Source organism: Bombus huntii, chromosome 11 (assembly GCF_024542735.1).
Source record: "Bombus huntii isolate Logan2020A chromosome 11, iyBomHunt1.1, whole genome shotgun sequence".
Classification (NCBI taxonomy): Eukaryota; Metazoa; Arthropoda; class Insecta; order Hymenoptera; family Apidae; genus Bombus; species Bombus huntii.
The window spans coordinates 1,822,855-1,845,463 of record NC_066248.1 but is presented as its reverse complement, the minus strand read 5'-3'; the positions used below and the strand labels follow the sequence as shown (position 1 = coordinate 1,845,463).

At 36.9% G+C, this 22,609-nt stretch overlaps 1 protein-coding gene across 10 annotated transcripts in view; it reads left to right on the top strand.

The window, feature by feature from the left end:
* Positions 1 to 22,609, top strand: part of LOC126871118 (nuclear receptor coactivator 2-like) — a 127,154-nt gene that overhangs the window by 81,601 nt on the left and 22,944 nt on the right. For all 10 annotated transcript variants that reach the window (XM_050629569.1, XM_050629573.1, XM_050629571.1 and 7 more), the window contains 3 exons: positions 4,727 to 4,834; positions 12,303 to 12,441; positions 22,433 to 22,549. In XM_050629569.1, the coding sequence (XP_050485526.1) occupies positions 4,727 to 4,834; positions 12,303 to 12,441; positions 22,433 to 22,549 (364 nt within the window). The remainder of the gene's footprint in view (positions 1 to 4,726; positions 4,835 to 12,302; positions 12,442 to 22,432; positions 22,550 to 22,609) is intronic.

The window sequence follows — 22,609 nt, the reverse complement described above, 5'->3', positions numbered from 1 at the left end:
GAAGGAAGCATCGAGGAGGAATGAGTCGTATCGTAAGAACTGCTTTCGATTCCGCGCGCTGGGCCGTGACGTTAAGGTCACGATTCACCAGGGCCAGGCAGCGAGCAGCCTGGTTTTATCACGCGGGATGGTCCCACTTCCGAAAACAATGCGCGCCAATGCCAACTGGATTTCGTCCGGTTCTCTCGGCTCGCTGTGTCGTATTATCGTAACGACATCAGGTTGGCAACTTAGTTGCGAACGTTGGCTAGCGTGGCGGAGGTGATTAGATGACGTGGAGTAGCAAATATGTCAAAATGCCTGACGAGGGATCAACGCACGTGTCTAATTTGCTCCTTTGTAACGCGCCCGTGTCCAACCGGCTATATTTGCGAGAGAAATTACCCGAGAATTTCTCGGACCGCGCACCGTGTCAAATTGTCGCTGGTTTCCGAGAGACCGACGTGGACTCCGCTCGACGAGATCGAGGTTGGTCGGGTTTCACCACGTTTTCGATAATCCGTGAGTTTTCAGATCTTGCTTTTTAATCCAATTTATCAATCGTTTATTTGGTCGCTCGTCTGATAAAATATTAAACGTCGGTCAACGATCGCGAACTGTTTTTCATTTTTAATTTAGCTTTCTCCCGGTACCTACCGTTGGTGTCATAAGGAGACCGATCAAATTTTGGATTAATCGCTTTTACGACTCTCCGCTTTAATTCGTACTTTGTGCTTTGCGTAGGGATATGAATAGTGCTTCGTAGGATACAAATAGAATCGGCAATACCTCTGGATACTTTCACGAAACTAAATTATCGCGAGTTTTCATTTCTTACTAAATGCAACGTGGATTTTCGATCGACCGGTCTCGTTCTACTTTGAAGATTCCACGTTATATGTAATACGCGTAAAACAGTAGATTGGAAAGAAAATTCGCGTAAATCGTTCGCAACTTGATCGATCGTCGCATTGCTACTGTATTCTCGAGCGAAACTTGATCTACAGTCAGAATTTATTTTTAATCGAGTATTGATTCAAGTATTGGTGATTAAAATGCAGTAGCCTGATTTCATCAAGGAAATTAATTAAACTTACTTTTAATTAACCCACTCGGTTTTAATCAATAACTTCAAACGAAGTTTTAATTAATTGAATTTTATCAGCTTTCAATTCTGTATCGTGTTACGTAATACGTAATAAGCGTGCTTCATTTTTACGTGTATCAGATACGAAACTAGAACCAACTATCTCTCATACGCTAAACGATGGAAAATTGATTTTCGTGATAAGTATTTCCCAATTTTTGTAAAACTATGCGCTCTAACGAGCCTATTAAATATCGATTAGCTTCGAATCGAATTCAAACGACGTCGCACAACATTTGAGATTCTCGATAAAATGTTCCATTGGGTCGACGAAAGCCGAGTATCGGTCGAATTTCGTTCAATTTTTATTATCGCATCGACTTTTTCTTTCTATCGTTCGTTTGCTCTCTGTTTTTCTTCGCGTTTAATTTCAAACGAAAGAAATCCACGAAACGTTTCGTAACGCGTAATTCTCTCTCCGAAGCTACGTATTAAAACGATACGACAAAATTTTTCTCGCGGTTTATAGCCCTCCAGGGTTTTTCGTATGATAAATAGAGGTACCGTTATCTCGTCCCTGAAAAGGATGGTTCCTCGTTTCTCTAAATTGAATGGTACATGTATCATTGCATTTTTAGATAGCCACCGTTGGATCTGATAGCGTTCGCTCGAAATATTTCTTTTCTCTATCCTGCATACTCCGCGGTGAAAAAAAATGTAAGAAATATTCAGGAAACTCTATCGTTCTGGCAAAAGATTCGAATTAATTGTTTCGAGCATCTGTTATTTTTATATTATCCTTTTTAATATTTAGGCGCTGTTTGGCCAACTCGATTTTAGATGGAAATATTTCGTTTCGATTAAAAATACTTTTTACGCGCGAATCGATTCAAACGTTACCTCAAACAAATTTCTTCGTAATTTTTAACATGTAGCGCGTTGTACTCCGTTAAAGTATAAAACGAAAATGTCGTTACATAAAACGACGTATAATTTATAAGGCCGGTATATTTAAATATTTCCTTGCATTGAGTTACGCGTTATTTTTCTCTTATCGTTTCATCTCCTTTCGATACCTTTTCTCCCCGATCGTAAGATACGGAAATTGTTAAACGTTCATTTAAAGAAATCACGTTGTTGCGACAACGCGCTGCCGGCCCGTGTTATTCGTCATTCGTTTTTTAATACAAAATTACAAAGTGACATTTAAAGTTATATTAAAATACCTGCAGGTGAAAGTACGACATCGGAAATATCTCGATTCATGTATCCAGTCAGGATTAATTGCTTAATTCTGATTGCGAAAAAGCCGTAGCTACCGTAATCGTTGCATATTCAGTCACCCCGCGTCGTTTCACTCGAAATTCGACGTTCGGTGTACAATGTACCGCAAAAAAAAAAAAAAGAAAAAAAGAGAATGAATTTTAACCAGCGCTACAAACTCGCAACGCTAAGCGAAACTCATCGTTGTCAACGATATCTTTCGATAAAATTTGCAACGTCGAAACACGAAATCGATCATTTCTACGTAATTAACGCTGGAAAATTTTAAAGTTAAAACGATTCGAACGAAAAACTATACAATTTAGGTATCTAGCATCTGTTTATTAACACGCGTTATCGCTATATTTGAATCGATTCGACAGCAATCCGATAACAAATTATTATGTCGCTTTTAAAGCTCGAAATAGAAATAATTGAAAATAGAATTTGAAACGTTAAAACGCCAAGATAATTTACTATCGGAGCAAAAATTCTTGAAAGAAACGAAAAGTAAGAAGAAAAAGGTCGTCGACATCGTTCCTTGATTCGAGACTGTCGTCGAACCGTGAGAATCCTCTGGCGATCTGACCCCGTAACTTTTATCGATATCGTGCATCGTGAGGCGTGGAGGAAAATTTTGCGTAGGTAGATCCGCGTACGCAACTAAGCGTGTAACGCGTACCTATCTGCGTTCTATCAGCCGTACGTTTGCTCGTTTTGCAGCTGCCTTCCTCGGTTATTGCCTACTTACCGTTGGCTGACTAATATCTTCGGATCGTTTCGTTTCATCAAATGAAAAACAAATTATCGCCGCCCGTTGGAACCACGTTTTATAATTACTCATCGCGCTGATCGGCTATCAGCACGACTACGGTTACGATAATTACCGATTGTATGCAACTATCTTATTTTCCATCTGTTTAGAATTCTTTTCCTTTCCTTTCTTTCGGTTTCCCTATTTTTCAAAAAAAAAAAAAAAAAAAAAAAAACCGACAAACGTTAGACACAGGCAACTCGTATCTGCTTCTGCATAGGATAAAAATTATTTTCCATCAAACGAGGGGCCTAAAGATGGTTATATATTTATTTGTTAACCCTGAGATGCCGTGGTGCGGGTCAAAACCGACGACAGCCGCGATATATTTTCCTCCACACGATTTCTATCTTTTTTTTCCTTTTTTTCTTTTCTTTTTTTTTTTTTTTAAAGGAGCGATGCACTATTTTTCACTTCCTCTATGCGAATTATACGCTCATCGAATATCTCACATTCAGATCGAATAGCTTTTAAAAACAAATTCGGAAGAGAGGTAGGGAAGAAAAAAGGATTCCAGGAATATACCGGTGAATTATTTATCAAGCGTCCCGAGTGAAATATTGAAATAAGTGCACGCGACGATGAATTCGCGTTTTATGGACGGGTGCATCTGTTCGTTCGGGTTGCTCGTGTATCCTTGACCATAATTGTCCTGCGTCCCTTCGTACGCATCGCGAATTCCACCGGACATTACAATGCCACACGCGATAGGAGATGTCTCACGTGTCGATAAACGAACGCATAAAGTGCACGCACTGTACTCTGAACGTTGCTTGTTTTGCATCCTTCGCGATGAAAAAAAAAAAGAGAAAAGAAAAGAAAGAGAAAAAACGTACAACAAAAGAGTTGGTCGAATGCGTGGACGTACGGTAATTACGGGTAGGAATATAGCGTGGCGAGCGAAATGTTGCGAAAATTGCCAGCTATTCGGCAATTACGCGGTCGCGCGGGACGGAGCTTGAAAAATTTCTCACGTACTTAATTACGTTTCTCGGAGTGCTCTAAGAATTGCTCGTTTTTCTAGATCTCTGGTGGCGCGCTTTCGCTGTCTGCTAACGTTTTAAGCTACGTTAGATTTCGTTATGTTAGGGAAATGGGCCATGGGTTGGAAGATAATCGAGGAATAATGGGCGCAATTAAGAGCGAGTTATGCCGCTTGTTTCACTTTGTAGAAAGATTCGATGAATTTTCAGTGGTTATCTCGGCAAACGAAATTTGAGAGATTTGCGAGAGATTTGCCGAGAGCATTCTCTTTCGTTTCTTTCATCGGAGTATTTTACCGTTACGTAATAAAAGGTCGATAAAGATAGTTGCGGTGACCATTGCTGAGGTAAATTTGAATCATACGAAGTCGAAACACCGTTATCCGATAAACTTTCACGTGGGATCTCACTGATATAAATCGATAAATGGATACAACAATAGGATATAAATAACAATATATATATATATAACAAATATGAAACCGTTTGTTTCTTAATTAATTGCAAATAAACGAAATATATTTACATACGATATTTCGTAAGTTCGATCTAGCTACGATATTTCATTTGAATATTTATTTTGTATTATTTGTGTTACAGGCCTAGCCCGTGTGAACTACAGGACCCACTGTGGGTCAAAATGAGTGCGATTACTGGCAGCATCACCAAGAAAAGAAAGAAATCAGATGCCAAGCCTCAGTCGCAGATGTAAGTGCAACTTTGTCTCTTCGTTTTCCTATCGAATTTATCTAGTTCGATGCGAGAAATCGTTACGCGATTTAATGCATGTTGCGTAAATCGTTCAATAGAGAACATAAAAGAAAAAAAAAAAAAAAAAGGAGAAGGAGAAAAATGAGTACGAGACGAACATGTTTCGCTACCGATATCATTTTACCATCAGGCCATCTAATGAGTCACAGCGACATATTTATACTAGCTCGTATACCGGGTAGATAGTAGCGCAGTCAAATTACTCAGACCGCGGCGAGTATATTGGGCTCCAGTAACCAAACTGCAAACAGGTACCTCTTTTCAAGTTACTAAGTTATCTCGTTCTCGCATTCTTGTTGCGTTAACCTCGCAGAATTCTTTTTATCACAGTATATCACAATCGTTACGCACGTATATCCGAAAGTAAGATTAAAATTATCGTGCTGGGAATTTCTTAGATTATTTTCTTAAACTGTCTTTTCTCAAACGCATTCTCTACAATTTCTGGGATTTTTTTATTTACAATTAGAGTCAACCGGCGATTTTTTAATCAACCTGGTAGAATTTCTAGAATTATTCGCGTTTAAATCGAAGAAACAGAATGCCTATAATAATTAATACCGTATAATAATAATTATACCGTTTCTGCTAGAACAAGTTGCGTAGCTTCTCTATAAGAAAATACGACGCGCCTAAAGAAACGAGTCTTACAATAGAACGAACTTCTTGTGTCAGACTATTTTCAGCCAGCTGTGATCCGACAACACCAATCGAGTGTCAACAGTGGTAGATTAAGGAAGATGTTCACCTTATTGGACACACGATATTTCATCGCGTAACCTGTATTTCATTGATCGATTAGAAGAGCGTATTTGACACCATGTTGTACCGTCTTTTAGCATCGTGTCCTGTGTAGCTCGCAGCCGGAAGCTTTACGAGCTACCTCTTTGTACCATTTTACTTCATCGTGTCGCGGAAACTAAAGCTTCCTACAAATTACTTAGGCGTGTTACGCGCAAACTCAAAGATATATATCGCTGGCTAACACAAGCTATAGCTAACACAGGCTATCCATATGCACGTTCAACGTCCAATATTTTCTTCCTCTTAGTTGTTTTAACGTAGATAGCGCGAATCCGTAGATCGACTAGGTGAAGCATACGAAACCTATAATATATTACGATAGCTTATTGTATGATGGCGTGAACAGCGATTCGATGTTATCTATGCGATGTGAAATGTATATATATATATATATATATAATATATACGTAGGTGATTGGACATTGGACACGCATCATCGTTTCCAAGTATCTGGATACTTTGGCCGATTTGTAGTTCGCTTGCTTTTTGCGGACTAAGCAGGCTATAAATTTCGATTTCCTCGTAGGAAACGTGCGATATATATTTAACTATTTATTATGTAAAGCGCTATGTATATTCGATATTCGAATATGGCTGGTTACGTGAACGTTATAGTGTAAGTATTTCTATTAGTTTAGAAGAATCTTTCTCGCTTAATTTACGATACACAGAGATTAAAGAATCCCAGGATGAAGAGTTTGTTAAGTAACGAAACAGTTGTGCAAGAATTGACTATTAGAAATTCAGTGTTTTCATTTTATATTGCCTTTCCTAGATCGGACTAATCGGTTTATAGTGTGTTATTATATAGCTACGATCACTATAAATAATAATATTGCTGCGGTTTGCTTTGTAATTAAATAGTTATTTTGCCGAAAATAAGCAGGTAATCGGATACAATTTTCAAGCACGGTATAATCGCGGTTTCACGCCGAGATACGATGAAAAATTTGGCATTACTCGAAGCGAGTTGATCATTTTGGTTTTTCTATCGCTCACACGCTGTTCCTAATTGGATCTCAAGTACGGTAATCGAGAGGAAACATCCGGAATTGAGTGGAAAAGCTACATGGACGAAGAGCAGATAGAAAATGTTGGATCTCGCTGTTAGATGGAATATTCCACTCGTATTTACTGGATATAAAATAAGTTTATCGATCATCTAATCTGGTCGTCAGAAAACGTTTTGAGTAGAGAGATTCTATAAACTGAAAAATAATTTCAGTTAAATCGTCGTTTATACGAGAAACGCTTGTATCGATAATATTTTATTTTTGTTCACGGCTCTACAAAATTTATACGCGATACAGAATATTATGACATTACATTGCGATTATTGTTTCGCCTTATAGATTAACAAATACTGCTAAATATCCAGAATTTTAAACATTCTAACGTGTTGTAAATGTTAATTCTGAAAAAATAAGCAAAAGTTATGCACGTACCTACACATCGTACCGATCTACTTACATATTTTCCTGGAGCAGCAAAACGAGCGTAGCTATGCTTCTTGCCAGCTATTAAATTCGTCTAATTGGTCGTAAACGAGTGCGTACGCTTCCGCGTTTTATTCCAGCCCTTTGCATATTCATCAGTCGCGTTATATACGTAAAAGCGGCCGTAATTATCGGGCTAAACGCGATAAGTAAAGCGAATGTTTAGCATGCAGCATGGGTCCATTTTAATTTGATACCTATCTAGTTCGTCGGGAAGTTAAATCATGCGTATCCGCTGCTCGTGTCAGTGTCGAACAGTGGTAGTTTTCGAATTCGTTGTAGTGTATGATTCCATAAGCGAACGAAAGTCATCAAAATGCACGAAAAATGCTTGTCATAATACAGCGATTAACCACACGATAGACGAATTTACGATTAATCGACCGTGCATATTTATTCATTTATGGAAAGTTTGTAATTTATGTTACACATATAATATGATATTCAAAGATATACAAAATATTCAATGACACTGGTTCTAAAATAAAATGTAGCGTTGGATCAAGCGAATCTCTGCTTGAGTTTCTATTTCTCGTCTTCTGTTTATAAAAATATGAATTTGCATAAACGCTCGCTAAAAGCCTCGCTGTTAAAGTCGCATTATAATTATCGCTTATTAAAAAAAAAAAAAAAAGAAGAAGAAAAAAGGCAAGTGTAGCTATATACCGACGTTTTACTAGAAAAGTAAATTTTTTTAGGAAATTCATTTCAAATAGAAAGTTTAAAGTAGATGATTAATTGTTCAGTTATTTAGCAACGAGGACGTTCTTTTTCTTTTACAAATTTACCAATAGTCTGGACTTTGAGGCGATAAAAATTTATTTACGTTATATTTCATTGTACTATAAGATATAAAATATAACCCAATCTTAATTAAATAGACGAACATAAATAATTAATTTTGAACAGATGGCGAGAGAGAGAGAGAGAGAGAGAGAGAAACGATATTACGCTCCGTGATATTTTAATTAGTGTAACTTGATCGGTTATAAAAACTATAACGAGTCGAGAAAAAGAAAGATTGATAAAAGTGTAATTATAAAATACTCTGTTTATAAATTGTTAATTTTTTCCTCTTCACGGTTAGCACAAAATTGCATAGTAACCTATTAAAACACGAACAAAAATATCGTTGCCGAGAGCGAGGAACAAATTTCAATTAATCCAGCAGACTTTAAAAAAAAAAAAAAAAAAGAAAAGACCGACTGATATAAAACGTTTTTAAATTTCTCATTATCGAAAACAGATTTTTTTCGCTTTCGACGTTCTTTGTCCTGTACCTTTGTAACGTGGAACCGTTGCTATTCGCGTTTTTCTTTAATAAATGTTTGAATATCTTTTATGCCAATTTCATTAAAAAAAAAGAAGACGAACGCGCAATAGTGTCCTTTTAGAAATTATCGCGTTTCTAAAATAACCGTGGAATTCTTTCGAAAATTCCGTAGAAAACCGTAGAAATTTACTTAGACCTTTAATATTCGGGATTTCGCTATTCATCGATAACGTTATCGATAGCAGCAGTTCTACGAGGCTTTGCAAAGCGCCAGGACGATGTATACCGTGCAACACGACCGATGAGGCAACTCGATCGCATGGAAATGCAGCCTTAACAAAGTGAGAGTCACTGTTCGGCGACGTGACGTCAGGCAAGGTCAACCGAACGTTTCAACGGGACTGAGCAGTTGATTCAGCATCTAACAATTTTCTTTCTATGAAATTCGCCGAGCGAATGCCGTTCGCGTTGATCCGTCCTAGAGAAGCTTATCCCGGAAACTTGCACGACCTTCGGTGGCCCAATTTTCTTTTCCATAGTTTTCCAGCGTTTCTCCGAGAGTCCGCGTGGTCGCTCCTTCTGGCAGCGCTATATTCGTACTTTCGAAGGTTTCTTCGTCGATTGCTTGGTGTTTCATCACGGAGGGTTAATTGGTGGATTCGTGGGTTTGGCGATGGAGTCTGTGGTTAATGGCGGAGTTCCTATTGTTCGAGTTGATGAAGGGTTGTGGCGAATTTCGGCATAGTAGAGCAGTTAATTTTCTAGACGTTGATCCATTCGGATTGAGAAAAAAAGATCACGTAAATTATTCGCTTTTTGTATTCGATCGTTTATACCTCGAAGCTTCTCTTCGGGTTTAAGCCGAAGCGAGTAGACCTCCTCGTCGAGTTTCCTTGAATCGTTGCAGTTCCAATAACGCGATCTTTTCTGTTATTATTTCACGATTTTAATTAGCAAACGTATCGAATTAAACGAATACTTTGTACACGATACACATACTATTGGGTCGCTCGAAAAGTTCGTTTCGATTTTTGAGGAATTTCGTCGACGTAAAAACTCGTATCGAGAAGTTTCTCGCAGGAAAAGACCTGAGAGCTTCTGAAATATTAAAGTTGCGCGAAGGACGGAGAAAGGTTGTGGAACAAAATGCCACCTATATAACTCGACAAACGTATATCGAATCGAAATGTAAAAATGTATATGTATTGGGTTGGAAACTAAGCGATTGCGGATTTTGTCAATACCATCTAATGACAAAATCCGCAATCACTTAGTTGTCAAGTCAATACTTATGTCATAGACCTTATTCGTATTCGGTTTATACGTCTATACGTTTATACCTCGTGTCTTTATTCGCGGGAAAGCTCGTTACTTCGACACTGTACGAAACTGTATCGTAACGCGGAATATTTGCAACCCACCGTATATATGTGCATCTACGTAAGCGCACATTCCTCTCTCTTTATGTGGAAAAAGTAAAGTCATCTCGTGGCGTTATGTTTTATTTTCCACGCGACAAATATTAGCGCTAACATCGCGGCCATCGTCATTTTTCAATTTTTTCATTAGCACAGAGCCGTTATTACGTTTGAAAGATTCATTTGGAATTACGTGATCATTAAGTTGGCAATAAAATCGTGGCAACGTGGTTTCACAGACGATCTAGACGAGATTGCAGGTCGAGTAATAGCTGAAGATAATGTGACAAATAGAGCAGGTTTAATCGGAAGAATAAATCACCATTGAAATGACAATATCCACTTGTGGGAAATGGCAATTAAGCGCACGGGAAGTCTCCCGTGTATAACATAGTAATCAATGCCAGAGGCAATTTATTTGAATACCAAAGTATGTATAACTTATTCCGATTTATCCTCTTGTTTTCTACAGTTTTTCCTATTCTTTTTTTCTCTCCGTTTTCTTTGTTCTATTTTACAAAAAATTATGCCTTTATGGAAGTATAGGTTGATTTGAAATTTAGATTTAAAGGCAACGTATTTTCATAAAATTAATATCTTATTCAACCGCGCATGATTCGTTTCTTGTATGTTCGCGAGGAACTGTATATCCACTGTCAAAAACATTACTCAAACGATCTATTAGTCGATAATAAAATATCTCCTTGGCGGAAGACGAAAAGTTCTCTTGATAAATTGTCAGCTGACCGTGTGTATAGAGGTCTGTCAAGATGTTCAGCACCGTGGAAAATTTTAGGCTTCCGGTAGAATCTTGAAAACGGGTCAAAAGTCGCGCCGTAATATTCAATTACAGGACACGAACGATTCGCGTTAAACATCTCGAAACATCTTTGCTTTTCTTTCCTCCCTTTTGTTTCCCTGTTTTATTACACTGGTGTGAAACGAGGCTCAAGATGCTTCGATAATTGCATACTCGTTCGATCAGATCATCGGATCGGATCAGGTCAGATCGAAAATCATCAAAGACCTGCGATTCTTAGAGAAAATAGCTAATATAAGTCGCAATTACGTGCGAAATAAATGCGGCATTTGAAAGAACCTCCGTTTAGGAGGATTCGTCTCACGGAAGAAATTTTTGCCCGCGATTGATTTGCAATCTGGCAATAAGCGTTTCAACGACGTGATTTATCGCCGTTTCGTCATAGTTCGTTTCTCCCCGGACCGTTTCTCGAACAAAAGTTCGGCATAACAGAGTCCCATTAGTGGCCGTGAAAAGATTAACGAGCCTGTACAGCGAGCAGCCAGCATCCGTGAGATCGATGCAAACGTTTTAACCGAACGATATCGCATCGATCGAAGTTGAGAATGAAAATTGAACAGATTTCACGAAATAATAGGCTCCGATAGACGACGATGCACGCGACCTATCACGGAACATGCGTGTCGCTGCGAATAAAAATCGAGTAAGAGGAATGAACGAATCGAGCGAGAAAATTGTTCGACGCTTCTTATCCTTAGATCGCGAATTTTCGTATAAATTCATATTTTTATATAAATATGAAACATATGTATATATACTTCTATGCTAATTTCTAACTCGAGGGAATCAAAGATCGTGTTAGTTCTTAAAAGAATCGCCTCTGAAGAGTCATTTATAAATATTCTAACAAAAACGTATATTTTAATTATTATAAACCTCTATGCTAATTTCTTACTCGACGGAATCAGAGATCGCGTTAGTTCTTAAAAGAATCGCCTCTGACGAGTTACTGATAAATATTCTAACGAGATGTTATAATATAGTTATTATAGCAGCGCGGTTAGTCGTATCTTTTATAGTTACAAAACTGTCCAAGTTCTGGCAAAATGTACAATTCTATTTTCCGATAAATACGTATTTTTAGCTAATTATTGTAATATCGATTTCAACGCGGAAACGCATTACGTCCATTTTATCGGAGAAACTTATCGACATCGTAGTGATAATTCGTTAAATTGTACTATAGCCGTTACTATAGTACACCGTCGAAAATGACTACACAGTGACCCGACAAAATGACTTTATCGCTCGCCACGATATTTAACACGCTAAGAATTTCGCTCTACCACAATTTAGATATTAATTTAGATATTGGATACTCGATGTTTGCTTCGTTTCAAACGATAGTCCATAAATCGAGCCTTCCAATTAGACATTTGATAAAAATATTATCGCGTTAAATATATATACATATATTCTTTTTTCTCTCCTATATACATGATTCTTCTAAGAATAAGAGAAGGATTGAGAAAGGATAAAAGCTAATTTAATTGGAAGCGGCGTGTCTTCCATTTCGGAGAACAACTTATCGATAAGAATTATGAGCAACATGGTCGAACGATTCAATGATCTGTTCAATTTTGATTGTTTACAGTAACAAGTGCCTTAACGAAAAAAGACGACGGAACCAGGAGAACCTGTTTATCGACGAGCTTGCCGAGCTGATTTCCGCCACGGACATGAGCTCTGGCAAGACTGACAAATGCCAGATCCTTCAGAGAACCGTCGACCAGGTAAGAAGACAGATCTGTACGTTTCTGCCTTTCAAATGGCCGATCGATAAACTCAACAGCGAGTCCTTCGAGATTCGATCAAAGAACGTACTGTGTAATCGAGGGATTCGTTTTCTTTCTCCTCGCGAAAAAAAAAAAAAAAAAAAAAATAAAAGAAAATCGCTTTTCAAATATTATATATTCCATTACTTGCATTTAGATCTCTCTTTGTCGTTTCTTCTTTTTATCGCTAATACGGATTTTCTTTTCCCCTTCTTTCTTCCTTCAAGTTCGTTCTGCTCTTTGATTATTTTAAATTTTGTTGTACAGACCGATTTTTCGTTTGGTTGTTAAATCGCTATTTTATCTTCACCTCTGATCGAGTACGTATCGATGTTATTTAAATTGTTACATTCTCCTTTGTGCAGTTATTTTTAATTATGATAAATCGTACATGTATTTTCAGTACGTTAGATTTTTATTTCATAAGCTATTCCAGGTGAACATATCCCGTTCTTATTTCTCTTTTTATTCGTTGCTTCGTTTAACACACTGTGAAGCTTAAAGCATAATTCGATCTTTCTTTTTGCTCCTTTGCAAAGGAGAAATAGTATCCCGTTTATAGAACGCAGGTATTAGCGCTATCGATATAAGATTTTTTTTTTATTTTTTATGTATATCGCATTGTATAAAATGAAATTGCAAATAGAAAGAAGAATAATTTTCTACAAATTTCTATTATCGTTCGAGAGGCAATATTTCTCGCAGTTGTATCTACAAAAGTACCATTATGAGAAACTTCTGAGAGCTTTAACCATTGTATGCAAATAACGTTATTTATCTATCGTTCGAGTTATTAACTTCGTTCTATCGTGTTTCATTGCTCGATGCGAGAGAGAAACTTTTATCTGTTAACGTTACAATTCCATGTTAAATTCTGATTTAGAAATATTACGACATTTTTCAAAATAGCACGTTAACGGTGCTTCAACAAACAAAACGTTACCACAACGCTTATTACGTCAACGAGGTGTAATTCTCACACGTTTGTGTCGTAATTCGTTCCTTCGCGACGTTGTTCGTTCCTACGACGAAACACGAACGAAATAGATGCGAATTATTCGTTAGAACGAAGAAGAGAGGCGAACAGGCAACGGTAGAGAACAGAAAATCGTTGATTGTCGAGTCACGCGTAGGGCGAAAGAAATCTTATCCAAATTCGATTCTACGTTAAATAAACGTACAGATATCTGTTAATCTATTTAGTGCATCGATACAGCGATAGTGCATGGTTCACGGACTTAAGAAAGTTTCATTTTTCGATAAACTTCTCGTTTATATACTCTGTGTTGAAGTTGAACGGTACTTATGTTTCCAAATAACGAAGTTGAAAAATTCATTAAAGTGGAGTTAATGGATTTGGATTAATCGGAAAGAACTGAAAAAAAAAAGATTGAATTACCAATAAGTTACTAATATTTTTCACCGTTTATTCCGCGTTTCTGCCTTCCTTTATTTAATCGCAATTTCCATCGTAGAATTTTTATTTTCTCTGCTTCTCGTTACTTTTAAACAGACATTAAAGGAAGGAGAAAGGAAGCGAAGGAGCGCGCGGCGCGGAATTTATTCTTGCATTCGCATAAGCAAAGTCAAGCAGTTCTCGTAGTATGTTGCAAGCGTTCGTTCGATTTGATGTAAATTATACTTGAACGTGGCAAATCCTGACGTGTCGTACAGGACGCGTTTATGCAACCGTCTCCTAAGTGAGAATCGCGTTCGTTTCACCGAGAAAAGCGATTTTATAACGGGCCAGGCGATTCACCGAGCCCGTGAAAATCTCCACGTTATTTTCCCCGTTAAACCTCGTGATCGTCGCTTTTCCGGTTTAAAAGTTTCCGTTTGAAAGTTGGAAGAGTTATTTTTATGTCACAGGGAAATTATCGTGCAACATTTTACCGGAGTCTAGCGACTCTGCGCGTTATTCTTGAACCGGTCGATCGATAAGGTATTTACTCGTGTATCATTTAAGTGAAATAAAAATTTCAACGCATGCGTCAAATTTTACATTGATTTCTTGCCTGTCTAGCCAATATTCGCGTTTCATTTATATTCGATTGTTATATTCTTCTCTTATTCTCCCTTGTCCTCCATTTTCTTTCGTTGCTTTTCGTTCTTTTTGTTCTTTCGTTGCTTTCGGCCCTTTCACGGAAATACGGCCAATTTTTCCATTACTCTCTGATCACGTTTCACGGAAATTTTTCGTATGACTTTTCAAAGTGTGCGGCACTATTATCGTCTATATTTTTGATCCATTTGTATTTATAGCAACGGTATATGAATTTTACCAGTTATACGAATTAACGACGAGTTATTAATTAGAAGCAACGTCGCATAGTAGGCGACTATTTAAATTATATTTTAAATAAAATTTTGTTCGAATAATGCTGGACGCTGGTACAAGACGATCTTCGTGAAATACAAAACCGAATGGGTTGGACCGAGTCAAGGGAGTAAACGCCGAGAAGCGATTGGAAGTTTGATCTACTCGAAAACGTAACGCAATATCTCGGAGATTAAATAGAGTAATCAGTTGTTCGTTCTCTACATTTTATGCAATACATCATTTTATCGCGATAAGTGTTTTATCAAAACAGAACTTTGTACTACATCTTTGGATCCATTTCCAACTTTATTTTTCTTCTCTTTTTCCTTGTAAACATGTATCTTGATAAACGAGCTGTCATTTCAGTATTATTCCTCGCTAATTACTAATTTTCTTGTATTTGTTACAATTTTTCATATTGCCCGACGTTGTTATATTATTTGATAACGATTTCCTAGTAATTTTGCCATTCAAACAAAATCACATTTCTCTTAAGTATTTTTTGTTTTCAATCGTTCTTATCATTCATTATCTTTGCACCACAATGTTTAATGTTTCGTGCAAGGTTTCGAGCAATCACATTTATCGAATCACTTTATTGTTTGCACAGCTATACATATACAGTTGCATTATAATCATAATTAATTCTAAATTATGATAGAATCGACTAATTTTACGTGCATTTACGTGACAGTCAGATAATTCAGGTGAAAACGTACAATCGTCCGCTAAATTTGAACGATCATGCGGTTTTTCCATTCTAATTCGATGATGTACAAAATCCAGTTGTGAAATTCAAGAAATTAGAAATCTTCGTACTATGCAGTTTAATTGTCCGTCGATGGTATGCGATGGAATCTTTTGTTGCAAATGCGAATGATTTTCCTTACACATATAATTTAAAAATAGCGATAACATTTATTTGCGTGTTTATACAAATATTTAATAACGATTTATTTTAAAATTAAAAGCTTCGTAAAACTTTATCGCAAGGTAACGTGCAGAGTAGTTTCATTTTCTCATGAATCGTTCGATCGATAACGTCTTCGATGAACAATTATTTAGACTTGAAAAATCAGTGGACGATTTAAACGTCATCGTTGACTGTTTCACGACGCTCGCTAAAACTGACCCCTTGAAACTCATTCTGCTAATATGCTCGGTCCATAGCAGGCGGCCTCTTCGTGATTTCGGATCTAGAAATCTTAGAACGTTGGTAGTATATAACGTGGCGTAACTATGAGCCTAATAGCGAACGAAGATCCGAACTTGGCTGAAAGCAGGTTCGACCGGATTAGTAACGCGCCACCGACAAACTATGCTGTTCAACTTTCTGGAATAAATCGTAAATTTCTCAGTTCTTTTTTTTTTTTTTTTACAACAATTCGATTATACGACGAATTGGTTAGAACGACGAAGACACGTCGAATTAAATTAATTAATTAGCTGTGACGTGTTCCAAAGGATACGGAACACGCCACGCGACATTTTGGCGGAGCTTTCACTCGGACACGGTAAAATAAAATCGGTAATTTCGAACGTCGTCGTAGAGAAAGGAGAGAGGCGCGTTTAGTTCGGTCGATTAAAAGCAATAAAAGCTGGAGAAGCATCGCGATGACGCGACGTTTCTTCGAGATCTTAAGAGTGGAGTGACTGCATTTACGAAAATAAACGCCGTCGTAAATCGCGCGAGATCTCGATCCTATTATTCGAAACGAGACAACACAGACGTTTCCTCGTCCTTTCTGTAGATCGATAGATTTAAAAGATTCTTCCGCAACGCGTGTCACGATCGTCGAACTTTTCAACACTCGCGCGGTTCTTCGTCTGGCTGACAAATCCGTTCGATTATCGACCGTGGCTGAAGATAGTTGGCAGAGTTAAACAACCCTGTTAACTGCAAAATCGTTTGATTCATCGTACGGATACGCCGATTCGTTTCTTTCATGTCGGCTCAGTTTCCAGGTCCTTTACCCGACACGTAGGTTAATGATAATCGAACCATAAGATCTGACGTTTTATTTTCGCACGCTGCGCGATTAAGATGTTCATTCATCGCATCAGGAATACGCGATGCGAAGTTGTTAGGTTTTTAAAAGACGTCGAGTCGTTTTGTTAGCTATCTTTCCAGCTCGAAAACTGGTTCCAAAAGATTCATCTGCAGTAGTCAATAAGAACGCGCCAAGATACAGAGACCGAGAGCGGCGATTCCATTGAAACGTTCCGACAGTTTCTCCTAGATACTGTTGCGAGATACCATTGAAAACGCGCATTGCGTCGCGGCCCGGACGTTCAAACGTTTGCTGTCGTGCGCGCGAAATGTAGTCGAAATCTCTCGATTCTTTTTCGCATAATTCAACCGTGTGTGACTGCAGGTCTCTTAGGAAATGAAATGTGGCTCGAAATAAAGAGATGAATCTCTGTTTCGTTCGGTTGGCCGGCTTAGATCCGCTGGAATAAATCAACGAAATTAGAGGATAAATTTTTCGTTTTGAAGAACATTAAAAGACCACGAAGCAAGAAAGAGGAGAAAAATGAAAAAAAAAAAAGAAAAAAAAACAGAATGGAAAGAGAACGAAGGAACAAAGCGAAGTCTCCTTCGAAGAAGTTAAATGTACTCTTTCTCCGGGCTCTCGAGAAATTTATTTCTGGAAGGAACGAAATATATCGATAAAATAACTTTCGCCAAGGGGGAGAAAAAAAAAAAAGGAGAACATGTCGTTCGAAAGGAAGACATTCTTATTCGTCCAATAACGCTTTACTCGCGTTGTCTTAACGAAACGTTTTTCTCCTGCACCGCATGGAAATGACTGATCGCGCTCGTCGCTATTTACAACGATTCGTATTTTGTCCTTGTTCCGTTCGGATCTGTCAACGAGGATCTGTCAAATTCACGCTAGACATCGTAACGCTCAAAGTCGAAAGGAACAGCTGAGCGCAGCAGTCTCGGGAACTGCGGAAACTGCCTGTCGAATTGTACGAAACCGCGCTATTCTACTTCCTTTCTTCCTTTCTTTCTTACTTAATCGAATGACAATACCTCGGCTTATCAAAACTATGATCAGCAAATCTGAAAATTTTTAAGAATATGTTAGTCATGCCTGTATATTTTTAATCGATATCCGCGTTTCAACCTCTGTGTGTGTGTTTCCAGGTCGCGGTTACACGGTTAATGCTTTACGTCCCTCGATATTGGTGTAGTACGTTTGTTTCAGAAGCAAGACGCAGGCTCGATTAGTAGCTTGAAATAGATTCGCGTTGCTGAGTTTAACTTTTGATTGATTTCGTCCCAAACGATAGTAAAGTGTTTGAATGTCATTGATGCTTTTACTCAATTTTATTCAATTACATTTTATTCAAAATACATTTTTATATTTCCAGAAAAATCAATTTTACCTTAGTCTTTCGTTATTTTATTACGCTATATGACATTAATTTATTAGATACGCGTTACTTTATTTACAACTTGTTACTTTAACGTTGTATTACGAGAATATGAGAATAATAGTATTAACTTCGTTAAACGAAGGTGAAAAAGAAAATATTTGAAATTAATCGTGTTACATTGTGACGAGATAGTCGCGAAAGTAGCAGCCACATGTATATTAGATTGGTTGAAAACACACAAAACGATAATGGTCCGAACCGACGTCTGATTGTAAGCTATGTGTCTATATACATTATTATACATACTTAGAGAACTATAGAGAGAAAGAGAAGAGAAGAGAGAGAGAGAGAGAGAGAGAGAGAGAGAAAGAGAGCAGGCATGGAAGGGGTTCGAACTTCCCGTCTGTTCTTCTGCATGTTAGTTTTGCGGTTCACGAACGAGCACATGTCGATTCTTCGCGCCAGGCTCGCGATATTCGGCTCGTTCGCCGTCTTCTTTTGCCAGACATATTGCGATTACGTTTTGGAAAGGAAATTCACGACCCTCGGTGAGCACGAAACTTTCTTCTGCGACGTGCTCGGCGTGACACCCTCGCAAATGAATTCCATAGATACACGAAGAATCGTTAAAAAAGTACTTCTTGAGAGTTTGTCACGTGACCTTGAATGACGTCACCGAGGCCAATAGGAAACCTTCCAAACGGCGTTATAACGCGAGCTACCGGAGCAAGAGTTCGTGTGACGTCATCTGCGCAGTAGAGTCGCGCGCATCCTGTGTCCAACGACGTGACCGAGGTAGAATCAATTGTAAATTTGCAGTAAAAGTCTCTTTCGTTTTAATCTTCTCATCGTTACGGTAATAACGATTTTTCGATTTATCATTGAAAGTCCGTTTCAAACGTACGTTTGTCGATGTAGGGTAATCAGGAAGGAGATTGATACATTCCCATCCCCGTGATTTCCTGGTTCTCGCCTTTCCGTAACATTTGCGTTATTCAATTATTTTCTACTTTGATCAACGATGTTCTCGATTAGGTAGAAACATCAATGATGATTCTAAAAGCGACCGAGGAAGAATTTATCGCGTGTGTCGTGTGACGGAACGGGAGAAATATATACGTTTTATAGCAGAGGCTAGCGGCAACGTCGCAAACCGTTTGTCGGACTCAGCCGCCGAGTCACCGACTTTTCGAGGCCACGGTACGTTGTATACCCGTGTGCTTAAATTCATTCCGATTACGAGCGCGATCTACCGGTGCTGGGAAATATGAGCTCAAGGACGAGCTTTTCCCGCACGCTTGTGCCCAAATCCCGGCCGGTAACGCAGAGATTTACTTTCCCTTCTTCGTTCGTGTTCTACTTACGGCTAACCTTGCGACTCTGAATGGCAGCGTTGCGGAGTTCACGCTTTTTCTTTTCTAACCGTTAACTGATTTTACACATCGTTCTAAGATTTATTATCGAACGATCTTTTACCAACCTCGGCTATATTTTCATTTTCCATATTTAACTAGGACACGAGTGTCAAAATATTATTATTAATTCCATAGTTCGCAGGAGAAAGTGACAGAGTATGTATTTTTAATTCATCTGGTGGCCTCCTTGAGAGTAACATTGTTGAAGCAGAAATGTTAAATTAATAATTTTATTGACTCTCGCTCTGACACTAACAAGTATATTTTGATTTTACTTTACTTTATTTTTTCTTATATAAAAAACAAAATATTTTTGTTCGATATCCACAATTACTATAGTCATGAAACAAAGTACAATCACGGTCTTATGAACTGGTATAAAGAATAATAGTATGATTCCTTTTGAATAAACTTATTTTCCTGTTATCTACTTGAAAACATTGGATAAAGCGTTTCGTTGACTCTTCTATTTATCTCTCTTTTCTCATTAGTATTGTAAGTTATTTTTAATTCTATTTGCATACACATTTTGTTCGAATGTGTTTTAAAGCAGTAAGTGTGCAGGAATTATGTAGAATTTGTAAATTCAATAAGAAATATTTGCATTACATTTAAACGTAAGTCTTTCTTTGCGATAATGTTTCAATTTTTAGATCCTAGAGCCTGTTTATAAATGAAACATTTAAATAAAGAAAACTTTCATAAATAATCACTGTACAATTGTTTGAAAGCATATATATATATATATGTTATTGCATTTGTATTTCCTATTGTATTTGTATTGTAACAAAAGATTCGTGAGTAATTGCTTCAAACTTTTAATAGATAGGATAGATACAACAGCTTGTTGTGTTTAATTATCGCACAAGCAGGAGGAATGTGCTTTATCAGGTTAAATATTTACTGTGCGATGTCGATAATTGAGTAAGAATTAAGAACTTTTGTACGAATCACACGAAAATTGTGTACGGTAGAAAATCTTTCCATTAGTAATACGTATATTCTATCCGTTATTAGGTAAATCTAATCATTTTTCCGCTTATTCAACAAATTTTTTAAATTACTGTTATTTGTGTGCTTTTATACTAAGAGCAGTTGTTTCTGTCATATTACTCTTTTTCCATATTCCGCAAGTTCGTTTATCAAGTTTTACGATCCGAAATCAATTTTTAAATTAATCAATCTCGTCATGTGTAATTAATATGTAAAAACTCGTTCGCAATGGAAATACAAAATTGTAACGCAATATGAAGTTTGCTGTTTATTTTTCGCTTCTGATTGCTCTATTTTAATAAATATTTTGCTTGTGTTCGATTTGGAAAAATTCTCCGTTCTCTATGTGTTGTAAAGCTTGTTGAAAAATAGACCCGTTCATTTTTCTGGATAATGCCGTTGCATTTTTATCCGAATGCCTTGCGCAATGTTACCTTTGTGTTCGTTGCGGTATAAAGAAAGAATAATTTTTAATATTATTATGACGAATAAAAAACGCGGTCATTGTAAATTATTCATTACATTAAATTACGATATGTATGTATGCACCGTGCTATGTAATGTGAAATACAATATGCAATGCGACTTGCTGTGGTCAAATGAAGTAATACGGTTTTGCGTTATTATTTAACAACTTGATAAAAAAAGATTCTTCGGCTGTGATTCCAACAGTATCGTTACATTGTTATTAATCTTTTACACGTAGAATGGAAAAAACGATAACTGAGAGAGAAAACGTTTTTGTTATTATTATATAATAAATATATACACCGAGTATAAGTAGAGTTTTATAATAAAATGAAAATTTATCTCAATCGTCTGTTAAATAAATTTTACTTAAAATAAGAAAGTGATGATTTAGAACAGTATTTCGTTTTGTCAATTGTAATATAAGTGTTATTCAGAACGATATGACGTATCGGTTTATTTGAAGTAACAGCAATTTCAAATAATTGTGTCGTTTCATTATCTTTCTATTTCAGCTATTGATAAAAATAAGTCGCTAGCTTCTGGTCTCTTGTAATATATTCAGTCATTTTGGTTACACGATCAACGAAATTATACTTGCTTAAATATCTCTTTCGTTTTCACTTATTTTTATGTAAAATAAATCGATTGTTTTTGATAACGAAGCAGCTACCTAATAAAATAATTTATCGTTTGGTATATAATTTCTAAGAGGTAAAGATCAATATAGAAAGAAGGAATAATGCATTTTGTAAAAATGAAAATTTGGTAAATCTTTTGCAAAATCATTTATCCTTGTTTCTGGACAATTTCTCTTTTTCGGCCATTACTAGTAGATGCTATAGAGTGCAGTGTTGATTTAATCGGCATAGAAATGCAAACTATGTACATATGTAACGCGAAATCAGGGTTGTGCTGTTTCGTTATCTTGACACGTGGAACTTCGTGGCACAGTTTACTGTTTTATTAAAATGAAATGGAATTTTTTTTCATATCATTATTTTGCCAATTTTTTACATTTTTAATATATGCGACATATGCAACTGGGATAACAGAAAGTTAGTTTTTTTGTTTGAATTTATTATTTCGTGTTACCTTTTATGAAATATTCCAATTTTACTTTTCATTGTCCTCGTTTTCGCAGTTAAAAACGTCCAAGAATTAATTTTAACATGATTCAACATGGATATTCACACTATTCCAAATGTATATATTTTTTATACATTTTTACAGCAATGCATCTATACGAAAATGCTTTTATAATATATCGTTTAAGATGGTATATAATTTATCGACTTGATGATTTGAATTTTTATCGATACAGTTGATACTTTACAGTCGCTACAATTTATTTTATTTTTCACAGATTCGGCACATTAGGGAACAGGAAGGCTCGAATAGTCATGCGGTACAACAGGGAGAAGTGTCTTCTTCGAATCCTAACATACTGTCCAACGATCAAGTTGGTCCTATTTTACTCGAGGTACAACTCAATTTAAATCGAATCTCGTCAATCCATTCTGTTCTTGTTACTTTGGTTCAT